We start from the raw sequence: 12,359 nt of genomic DNA on the forward strand, positions 1-12,359 counted from the left end.
ATTACAGCCGTTTGAAATTTATAAGTAAAAAAGGACCTAAAAACAAAGGTTGTTAAATAAAAGGGTGAAGGAAGCGAAAATTGACCTTGACTTACTTAGGGTCGGAAATTCATCATAATACAGGGGACTTGCACAGAATTTTTTAGCCCTCTAGCTCTAATAGGAACTGAGATAATAAGCCCCCCCCCCCCGACTGATTAAGGTGCGGCAAGGGGCCCGACTGTAAGGGGTTAATTTACAGTAAATCTTTATTATGAGCTTTTTTGCACTAATAAATTTTTTTGCATAAAATGGGGGGTGGTAAAGGGGTATTTACCAACTCCCCCATCCAAATTTTTTATTTTTAACCCCCCCCCCCCCCAAAAAAAAAAAAAATATTAGAAACTTGGTTGCCTTGCCTTTATGATATAAATATTATCCCCCCTTCTCCCCCCACACACAAGATGAATTTCGGGGCACCCCCAAAATTTTTATTGTTACCCCCCCCCCCCCCAAACGAAAAAAGCTTTTACGTCCTTGATTACAGTCTATTGTTCTTAACCAGAATGCTTTTCTGTTTTAGGACAAATTTGTCCTTACTTTATACTTATGTATGTATTTATGGTTTCTGCATATCAACATTGTAAAATCCGTGGTACCCCTAATTAATATATGTGACCAAATACTAACCTATTTGCAATAACCATTATGATATTGCATGAAAGGATTAGTGACAACTTTCTATTTTGATCATTTGGACCTTTCTTGATGAAAGCTTTAAAAGTCGCCCATTCAGTTAAGCTGCGGATAGTTACAACGAAAATGGCTTACCAGAGCCAAACTCTTAGCGTATTGATTACAGGAACGTCTAAGCTTTTTATTTTAAGGGGGATAAAATGTGGGGTTTCATGGTTTGAGGGGGGTAATCACCACCTTTTCCCACCCTTGGACGACTATGATTGATTTGATTACACTTGTCAAGGATAGTTTTAAAAAGTAAGTTTGATTTTATCAATATAAAAAATTCTGTTAATTTTGCTCCACCATGTCTTTAATACAAAATTAAAATTTTGTTTTTGCTTACACTACGTCATACTAAAGCTTTGAAAACATAACTGACTCATACAGGTTCATAGGCAGTTCAGTAAGCTATAATAATTGAAAAGAATTTTAATGAATATAATAGATTTGAAATATGCATAAAATTTTAAGGATTTTTTATAAAATTCGTTTTTTATATAATTCATTATCTAAAAGGGCAAATCCAATTTAAGTTAATAAATTTTGACCAATAGGATAGGTGGATTGGAAACTACCTGCGCACTAATTGGTTGAATGATGTACGTCACTTAAGCTTCTCCAATCAGGGCGCAGATAGTTTTCAATCCACCAATCACAGATGTCAAAATTATTTAACTTAATTTGTATTTGCGCTTATAGATAAAGAATTATACAAAAAACGAATTTTATAAAAATTCCTTAAAATTTTATGCTGATTTCAAATCTATTATATTCATTAAAATTCTTTCCAATTTTTATAGCTTACTGTTCAGACCTCTCAGAGCACCTTGAAACAAACTCCGCGTCTTGTAATCGCGGTGTGAGGTGTGGTCTATTCGCCCAATAGATAACCAACCCTTTGATTACACTACCCGTGTATGGAAGTCCTAACTGCACATGGTAATGAGTGCGCCAGTTTATGAGCTAAAGGTATTATCCCCTACTCTTACTATTGATGTCACGCACCTGACATAGCAGCAGTGGGTACCATTTTTAACTTTTAGATACCTGGCAGACAAAACTATTTTGTTTCTAAATTAAATAAAGTATCTTTTGAACGTATTAAATGATTTCAAACGTTTTAAATAAACTTAGAGGTTAGTAAAAAGTTAATATAAATATTACAATGTTATTATAAAACAGATTCAGAAAGAAGGGATGTTAAACTACAGATTTGTTTTCGCACTTTAAAACTATTGTCAGAAAAATTATACATAATATTTATCATACTAGCGGCTTCGGCCCTAGCCTCTAGGGGCTTTGCCCCAAGAGGTAAATTAAAAAAATTAAGTAGCTACCCGGGGGACTGCTTTCTGTTTTAAAAAATTGAGGGGGATTTTTCTCTTTTTTTTGGGGGGGGGGAGGGTTTGGGTTGTCCCACCCCCCAAGAAAATAGCCTAAAACCACCACAGAACCAGTAGATATATTCCCTGAAGAGTAGAATCCGATCGGTTCAGTGGTTGCCGAGATCTTAAGGGATGGACGGACAGTCATCATTCTACTTTATGTCATAGATGATAACTTGTGTTAGTCTTTTCGTGGAACTTTTATTTTGTGCTTTTTTAATCTTCTGCGATTCTTTTGCAATTCCTATTTCCTGTTAAAGTTTTGTCTAACCCTTTCTTACTAATACTATCCCAGCCAAGGACCTAAATAAAGCTTACATTAAAAGAAGAATTTTAGCGATCAAGTGGTTGGCGAGATCTTTTAGTGACCCTCCCCACCCCCTATATGGCTTTCCATATTTATCTGTACACCCTGATAATAATACTGAGTGCTCAAATATTTGTTACTAGCTGATCCGCCCCTAGAGGTCCTTATTTTGTTATTTCTTACCTAGGGGCTATTTCTCTTGAGATGGTTGTGTTATCCTCCCCCCAAAAAATTATAAACCTTACCAGGAACCTATATTAAGATACATTGTATAGGAGAACCATATCGGTTCAGCGGTTTGTGAGAATAATTGGATTTGTACCTCGTATTAATACATTATTCATGAATCTGCCTGGTGACTGAGAAAATATTATTACTCATGTTCAAATATTTGTTATATGTAGCTCGCTCCCTTTGTGCAAACAATGCAACAATAAACCTAATTAGAAGAGTATAATAGGCCTCCTTTACTAGATAAAAATACATTAAATCCAAGGGTGACAACATCCATATGTAGGAAGTTTAGTTAATATAGAGCATACGCATTAGGATATATAAGTTGGAAGGAATTTTAATGTTAGAGGGAGATTTGAAATCTGCATCAAATTTAAGGATTTTTTTTTATAAAATTCGTTTTTTTGTATAATTCTTTATCTAAAAGCGGAAATACAATTCAAGTTCATAAATTTTGACCAATAGGATAGGTGGATTGGAAACTACCTGCACTCTAATTGGTTAAATTATGTGCGACACTTAAGCTTCTCCAATCAGAGCGCAGATAATTTTCAATCTACCAATCACAGATGTCAATACTTGAATTGTATTTCCGCTTTTAGATAAAGAATTAAACAAAAAACGAATTTTATAAAAAAAAATCCATAAAATTTGATGCAGATTTCAAATCTCCATTAAAATTCTTTCCAACTTATATATCTTATATATTATGCCTTCTGTATTTATCAACATATTAATTGAAGAAAATTGAATTGTATGGCCTCTAACAGCGCTAATGACTAAGAAGCTAAATTCCCCAGTAAATATTTGTTTTTCTCGTTTTCATTCGAATCCGGTGGATAGGAACCGGTTCTCATCCATACGAAAAAACTATGTCTAGCATCGTATTATATCCAGCTTTCTACGAATATAGAAATGTACAATCATAAGATTAAAACCAGTTTTTTAGCCCGTGCCTTCAACACCTCGGGGCTAAAAAAAACTAATTTTAATCTTATAATTGTACATTCTATATCCGCGGAAAGCGGTTTATAATACGATGAAAGAAATAACTATTAAAACACTGCACAGGAAAAATGACATACCAACACAACCAAGCTGTAAAAGCCTCTATTATTTGGGGGCTCAGTATTTGAAGGAAATGGATGGGCAGAAAAAAACCTAATAATATCCACAGGCTTCAATATAAAAACAAGTATCCGAAACACATCCCGTGGCCTTTGTGAAGCTTCCCTACATTCAAGAACTCATTCAATTCAGAAGTTATTGAAATCTTACACAAAAACACTTACTACTTTATATAAAACTAGCGGCTACGCCCCTAGAAGCCTCTAGTGGCACTTTCAATGTGTTTTTTTTGTTGCGTTAAAGTTTTTACGATATGTTGCGTAAAAGAGTCTCTTTATACGATACCTCGCAATGTTACGTAGGAGTCTCTGTACTTAAAATAAAAATTTAGATTTATTATTATCTCTCTTGGGAGGGTGGTGGTACCCTCCCCCAAAATAGTTATAAACCTTCGGTACAAACGAACACACAAACATCCTGCTACTTTAGTGTAAGGACTAGCCGCTAGCCTCTAGGGGCATTGCCCCAGGAGGTTTGATCAACATATTTTTCGTATTTTTGATTTAAAAGAATTTTTTTTTTAAATTTTATTTTGGGGGGGAGAGTTTTTTTTTTTTTTTTGGGGGGGGGGTATTAGTTGATTCTATTATTTTAATTTTAGTTTTAAAAAGAAAAAAAAATTAGGGGTGGGGGGGCATTTTTCATTTTTTGGGGCGGTTGGGGGGTGTCACACCCCTAAGAAAATAGTTATAAACCTTCCCAGGACCTATGAGAAGCTACCCTTTTGAGGAGAACCCGATCGTTTCAGCAGTTAGCGAGATCCTTCAGTACAAACAGAGAAACAGACACACAGACATCGTTCTACTTTGTATTTTTTCTAGCAGATACGCCCCTAGAAGCCTTTAGAAACAACAATTGAGGGAGATACCTTCCCCCAAAATAGCTAAAAACCTTCCTTGGACCTATAAGAAGCTTCATTGTAAAGGAGAACCATATCGGTTCAGTGGTTAGCAAGATCCTTTGTTACAGACAAAAAAAAGTCTACTACTTTATATACTAGGAGGAGGAGGACTAGGATATGACGAAGATAAAATTATGTAAAAATTACATATATTCTGACCAGACGACACATTACATACATGGTAGTAATAACAATATTAGATTAAAATGTACATAGTAGACAGCTTTCTGCGGATAATAAAATGAAAAATCATCAAGGATTAAAAACAGTTTTGTTAGCCCTAAGTGACCAAAGACCCGGGGAAAAAAACTGGTAGTTATTTAATGATTTTTTACTGTGATATTCGAAGAAAATTGTCTAATACAATGCCAAACATGATTTTTCAGTATTGCTGAGAACCAGTTCTAATACAGCAGATTAGCTGCAGTAAATAATGAATACCTAGTATATGACATGTTCAACTAAATATTTATTTTTCAGGGATATAATAAATACATCAACTGAAGATAATTGAAAACATTGAAATTTATATGGCTTTTCCTTGAAGGTTGAAAAATATATATAAACCCAATCCCATGAAAGGTGAAAAGAAGTTCCCTAAAACCATTAGGTTGGCATGCTATGCTTATCAGTAGTTATTAAAGCTAGAAGTGCTGTTAATATAATTTGCCTAACCCGCTGTTTAGTTCAAATAAGGCAATTTTACAAAACTCCTGTCAAAATATTAAAATTAATAATTTTTTTCTTCAAATTTCTCCAGTTTTCATTTTAACATCCTATTGATAATTTTTAACATATTTATGTAAAATATCTTTGAACAAATTTGTTGTTATCTAATGCCTCATACCTATATTCTTTAACCAATTAAATAGGACATTCTGACTTTATAAAAATGCTGACAGGAAAAATAGTTTTATTATGATGCAAAATCCATAATCTCTCTGATCCTATCAATTAAACAAATATTCCATCCTCCATATAAATATGAAAAGTATAAATTCTTATCTAAATATAATCCACAAGTAATATATTATTCTAAAATCTTTTGTTCAATTTATGTCATATAAATTCCTTTCTCGTATTCATTCGAATCCGGTGGATAGGAACCGGTTCTCATCAATACGAAAAAACTATGTCTAGCAACGTATTATATCCAGTTTTCTACGAATATAAAACTGGTTTTAATCTTATAATTGTACATTCTATATCCGCGGAAAGCCGTTTATAATACGATGAAAGAAATAACTATTTTCATTATTTAGTATAGCAGCTATTACAGCCAGTCTAATTTAAAAATTTGGATTTTCTCATCAGCTATTGAATAATGTTCATTATATAACAATAACGGCTTCGTTCCTTAAGTATAGAGTTCTCGACCATGAAAAGAAACGAAGTATTGGGTTTCGTCGTATTTTCACATTAGCTTTTTTCCAATTATTATCACCAGCTATCAAAAGCTACTTCGTTTTCTTTCAATGATCCAGCGTTCTTTATGATAAAAATTAAGAAAAAAAAACACAAGTTGTTTATGAGACCAATTTAAAACTTTGGTAATGATTTATATAACAAATATTCTTAATTGTGAGTTATATTATTTAAGTAGAATATTAAGAAAAAATGACTTAATACATGAAATATTATTATTAATAAGTTTGGTTATTTTCTGTAACAGCACTGGCTTGGAGTTTTGACTGCAGTACCAACTCGGCCTAAACATAAAATAATTTTTTTTTCAGTGAATTAATATTTCTATGACTAGAGTGTATGTCTCTAGGGGCACTTAAGGGAAAGTCGACCCCCCATGGTATTGTTTTTTAAAAAGAAAAGAAAACATTTTTTCAAGGGGTGATTTCTCTTGAAAGGATTGTGGCACTCTCTCAAAAAATAGTTATAGACCTTCCTTGGATCTATTTAAAGCTTAATTGTAAAGGAGAACCATACCAGTTCAGCGGTTAGCGGGATACTTCGTTACACACAGACAGAAAAAATATACTGTTACATTTATACAAAGAAGTACTAAGTAGATAAAAGAGGCTAACATTAATTTTCAAATATTCTCTTAGTTGTAGTAACACAGTCATCCTACTATAGATGTTCATGGAAAAAAACAAAAAAAACTTAAAATTTAAATATTCTATAAAAAAAACTTACAAGAAAAGCCAAAATATATAAGATTAGGATGATACACATAGATAGTGTAAATTACCAAAAAAATCTAATCCTTTTTTAAGCAGAATTTTGTTTAAACTAAAAAGGATATAAAAGTGTAAAAAGGAACTACCTAATTAAAAACAAATTAACCAGATAATGAAAATTAAGAGGAAAAACGAATTGGTAAACAAGGATGCAAGTTCCTATCAATTATATAATATTATTATGTATCTTTAGGAGTAGAAATAAAATATAATATAGATTAATAAGTTTGTGCTTCTGTTAGTCACTAATAAATGCATTTTTATCTTCCTGCACTTTTCTTTGAACGCCAACCTCCCCCCCCCCCCTCTCCATTATTAGCTAGAGGGCTAAACATTTTTGTGCATGTTGCCTGTTTTATAAAAAAAATTCTGACTATAAGTCAGTCAACGTTATTTTGCTTTCTTCGCCCTTTTATTTAACAACCTTTGTTTTTAGGTCCTTTTTTTACTTTAAACTAAGCTAAAAGAACCACTCGCCACCGGGTGGGAGAAATAATTTCCTTTCTACTTATTTAGTTTTATTTTACATATTTAGAAAATTTCTCCTGAAAAAAAAGACAATAAAACAAAACAAAAAAATACAAAAGATTTGTTTTTCTAATTTTAAAAATAGTACATTTTATGATTGAATGTCCTAATTTGCTAATATTTGACCTACACTTATCATTCTAGCATTTATGCTACGCCACTCATGGAAACTGTTATGAACAATCATTGTTAAATTACTAGTTTTAATTTGATAATTATTTGTTTTTGTTTTTATATTGTTTGACGTATCTAAATATTAAATAATATTGTGATTTTCGCACATTTTAAGAGCAAATTAATAATGAAAATAATTTCATAATCGTCTTTTTTGGTCAAAACAATATTGTTGTTTTGAAAGAAAAATTCTTTAAATAAAAAAGGATGTACAGGGTCCAAAGTTAGTATTTTAAATTAAAAACAATTTCTAATGGTTTAAATCCGGTAAGAAAAAGGTTAAACATTGAATCTTTAATCCCCAACCCTTCACAATCTAGTTTAAGTGCATATATTAATGCTTACACTGTGGGCTAGAATTGAATCAGGACAAAAGTAAGTGCCGAGCCCTGGGACCTATGTATAGTGAAAATAGACATAAAACCATAATGATTCCAGGTAAAAACAAAATATTTCAGCGGGGGCTTTTTGAGAAAATTAGATTTGAAAATTTTAAGTTCAATTTTCACCCCCTAGGAGTTGCCGCATATTCATGACAAGAAAAGCAAACATTATTTATTTTAAATTTTGAACAACTTTGCTTTTATAAAGTCCTTCATAAAACCACTCCTGAAGGGAGTTAATAAATGGCCATTTTTATCACTTGCTTTGCAAAGGTCACGAAAATTCAGCCGAAAATAAATCATATAAAGAGAGAATTTAAGAAGGACTTCATAAAAGCAAAGTTGTTCAAAATTTAAAATAAATAATATTTGCTTTTCTTGTCATGGTTATGCGGCAACTCCTAGGGGGGTGAAAATTGAACTTGAAATTTTCAAATCTAATTTTCTTAAAAAGCCCCCGCTGAAATATTTTGTTTTTACCTGGAATCATTATGGTTTTATGTCTATTTTCACCATACATAGGTCCCAGGGCTCGGCACTTACTTTTGTCTTGATTCAATTCTAGCCCACAGTGCTTAGCATTTTGCCTAAAGATTTATAATTTTTTTTCTGTATTAAAATTTACTGTTTTAGTTTTGTATGAACTGTATTATAGTTTGTAGTTCTTTAATTATGACAATTTTGCCATCATATTAGTGCTGTGCGGGCATGAACCTAATTGTCCTTGTCCTCCTCTCCCTGAGAAATTTATATACAGTCGGTAAAATTGTAAACACTCTTTCAATAATAAAGAAAACAAATTCAATTTGGAACAAAAGAATAGTAATGAAAGTTACATTTCATTTTGTTTTAGAATTTAAGCGTTTGGATTGGAAAGGGAAAATATGGGGGAGAAATACAGCCTAAAACCATCGCAGGTTCCGTATGAAACTTCATTTTTTGGAGAAGTCAATCGGTTTAGTGGTTACCTGGATCTTAAATAGTTATTTTAACCAGAAATTTTTAGAGCCTTGTACGAAGCAAAGTCCAGTAATTCATACAGTATATTTCTTTTCTTGGGTAGATTAGGGATGGTGGTGGTACCCTACCCCAAGATAGGTAAAATTCCTTTCCTGGACCTATAAGAAGCTTTATTATAAAGGAGAACTATATCCAGTAGGCGGTTAGCGAAATCATCCGGTAGACAGACACACGCTGATCCTGTTACTTTTCTATAAGGTTGATATTTACCTGATAAACTTTGGCGAGAACAAAATAATCCCTCATAAGCTTGAATAAAGTGTAGAAATGGATAAACAACAGAATCGCCTTAATCAAATAAACTATTAACATAAATCGAGACCGTTTAGGTTAAGGCTCTAAGAAAATAAGGAAGGACATACGAACAATAACGCTTGTAGTATCAGACCTTAATAAGCAGAACAATAATTTGCAAGTCTGAACAAAATTGTACACAAATTTGTTACACAATTGTGTAAATACAGGATACAGTAAAAGGACGTATTGTTATTTTTATGATTTGATTGTAGAGATGCTTAGCTTGTAATACTATACCTTGTTGTCCTAGAAATCATTATTCCAAAAATCAGATAAATAGGATAAGTTGTTGTCAAAAAAGTAAAAATCAGCATGTTTCAAATAGACTAATATAGCTAACCGTTACGGACGGACCGACCATAATTATGGAAAAGCATAGCTTAAAAAAAAATATACCTGAGAAATGAGATGATACCAAACATGAGATCTGAGTAGGATATAAATTTGAAAGATGACCAGAATTCCTTGGAGAGAGAGAACCACGGCTGTTCCAACACTGGGGTCAGCAAACAGAAACTAAAACAAGATTAGGTTTCATCAAAACTGATGCCTTTCTTGACAGAAACAAGAGGCGAAGGAAATACGAACGACAGAATGCTAACGTCCGTAGTATTAGGCTCGGTTAAAAAGGAAAGAACCATTCAGTATGGCTTTGAAACCGAATTGTAGCCGCTAAATTAAAACCGGTTATCAGTCATACTGAAAAATTCATTTTAATACAGATAACTTTCCACGAAAATCAAAATAAAATTAATACTAGGTAGTTTTGTTAGTCCTGGCCTTCTGTCACTCAGAGATAAAAAAAAACTGGTTTTAATCTTTTTCATTATATTTCATTTTAATATCTGGGGAAAGATAAATAACTAATCTTAACTATTTTTTCCTTCTTTGGATAAAAAAATATAAATAAATACTGAAACTCCCTGCAAAGTTGGAACAAAATCATATTCTTGGGAGGAGGAAATGGTCCAATTGGTAATATTATATTTTAATGGAAAATTATCTAATATAGAAACTCGGAAATAAATGAATTATCAAACATTTTGAAAAGAATTTTTTTCGTTAGAAAAGATACAGAATTTGCAATTTCTATAAAATAATAACAAGAGTTACAAAATTCTTTTCAAAAACTTAATGAAGTTAAACAAAAAAAGCGTAGGGTTTGGATTCTTAATGGGCAGCTTTTCATCTTTAATATCTAGATTTTTACCAAAAGAATAGTATAAGGTAATACTCTCGTTTCATAAAAAAATTAACTTTCAAAAACTTGGCGGTGAGTAACAGTTAACCGAGAGAAAAAAGTAAACGAAAAACTAAACAATTAAGAATTAATGGAACAAATATTGTTCATAGTCATATCAATAAAGTATAGATGTCTGTATCCGTGTATATACCTGGCCCAAGTGGTTGGGATCTTTTTCGTATTAGCAAATTGCTATCTGATTTTTTAATGACTTGGCTGTATTAATATTTCAGGCGCTATTGAAAGTCGACACAGAGTCCCCACCCGTGGTAAGAGATTCATATACCTCAATTATTTTTCCCATTAATGTCATAACTCTTAATTCCTGGAACTGCTCGTGTATCCGGTACTTGAGATGAAATCATGGAACCCTGCGGGAATTAGGAAAGTGTCCCAACGGGGGAAACAAGTTTGGACTACAGGGATACAGACAAAGATTATTAAAAAAAATACCTAATCAAAAGAAATAAACACTTACTGTTTATCTAGAAATGATTGCAATGTTGAAATGGATACTTCGTCTTAATAATGCTTAGTTTCAGGCTGTCATTACAACCGGTCGAAAACAGCCGCATGTTTTTTTGTCAAACTGTAAAAACCTACGCAACGCAAGAGTTACAGCACTGGAATTTTCCTTATTAAGTCACATTCAAATTGCTCAAGTTCCGCCCTCACCCTTCTAAACAAATCTTAAAAGGACTCTCCACAGAAAAATCAACTTTGGATTTTTGAAAATCTAACCTGAAACTATTATTCTCTGTTCAATTTTAGGCATTTTTTGTTTTTGTGGCATCGCGATCGAAGCACTTTGAAAATTTTGTCCGCCGCCTATTTGTACTGCCGCTATAACAATATATACTACACTTTCCTCCACTCAATATATGTTTGCCGCTAAAGAACATTTGCTCCATTGCAACCGGCCGCTCTACGATTTATCCTCTTCCTTGACTGGACAATCCTGCCGCCTCCATTTTGTGTTCGCCTCCGCCAAATATAACCATCTTTTGCCGCAGTTGCCGCATTCATCGCCCTTCTCCGCCGCTACTCCGCTATACATTGCGTACGTCGCTATACACAACACCCCCAGCCTCCATTTAATTTCTGAACAAGGGAGATGGGAGCATGTATTAAAAAGCGATGAACAGCGGAGTAGCGGCGGAGAAGGGCGATGAATGCGGCAACGGCGGCAAAAATAGAAGCTAAAAATCACTAAAGCAGCACAAATTAAATGGCGGGAGGATTCACTTAAAGGAGGTAAAAAAATTCAAAGGGCTTCGATCGCGATGCCACAAAAACAAAAAATGCCTAAAATTGAACAGAGAATAATAATTTCAGGTTAGATTTTCAAAAATCCAAAGTTGATTTTTCTGTGGAGAGTCCTTTTAAGATTTCCCAGAGAGATAAAGGGATACAAATTGATGTACATCCCCAATGATAATACACAAAATTACCCCTTCTGTAGATTACAATTAGTTGTTGAAACGTTTGGGCACTCAACTAAATGAACCAACCAATTGAAAATTTTAGTCTTAAGGTTTTTAAGCCTAAGAATAAGAAAACGTTTTCATAAGACTTTGGGGACTTGTGTAAGCCCAATATTCCCTCCTTTGCCCAATTGTTTTTAGGAATAATTTTGCTTTTCCCGTGGGTGTTGTATGTAATTGGATAATTTTCCTAATCTAATCAATACATAATAATACATATGTACATTATAATAAACTAAAAATCTTGTCTCAATAGCGCACCTAATATACAAAGAAAGGTTTTCTGTATGCACATTGCCATATTCTATGCAAAATTAACTTATCTTCTGTCTTCTTTGTCCGATTTTTATAGTTTATACA

At 32.9% G+C, this 12,359-nt stretch overlaps 2 protein-coding genes across 8 annotated transcripts in view; both read right to left on the bottom strand.

The window, feature by feature from the left end:
* LOC145311954 (uncharacterized) overlaps positions 1 to 12,359 on the bottom strand; it is a 214,592-nt gene that overhangs the window by 188,267 nt on the left and 13,966 nt on the right. The window lies entirely within an intron of this gene.
* The window catches only part of LOC145311959 (transmembrane protein 39A), a 67,970-nt gene continuing 60,418 nt past the window's right edge, over positions 4,808 to 12,359 (bottom strand). The window contains exons 12-16 of one of the 7 annotated variants that reach the window (XR_013876858.1): positions 9,669 to 9,788; positions 9,186 to 9,263; positions 5,953 to 6,384; positions 5,011 to 5,032; positions 4,808 to 4,902 (exon numbers count right to left, since the gene is read on the bottom strand). Coding sequence is in view for 1 of the 7 variants with exons in the window: in XM_080151032.1 (XP_080007158.1) it covers positions 6,319 to 6,384; positions 9,186 to 9,263; positions 9,669 to 9,788 (264 nt within the window). In the remaining 6 variants the exon portion in view is untranslated. Of the gene's footprint in view, positions 6,385 to 9,185; positions 9,264 to 9,668; positions 9,789 to 12,359 lie in introns of all 7 variants that reach the window. The other 6 variants (XR_013876857.1, XR_013876856.1, XR_013876853.1 and 3 more) reach the window with 6 other exon arrangements.

The sequence above is a fragment of the Acartia tonsa genome, chromosome 2 (genome assembly GCF_053477335.1).
Source record: "Acartia tonsa isolate MP-2025a chromosome 2, ASM5347733v1, whole genome shotgun sequence".
Classification (NCBI taxonomy): domain Eukaryota; kingdom Metazoa; phylum Arthropoda; class Copepoda; order Calanoida; family Acartiidae; genus Acartia; species Acartia tonsa.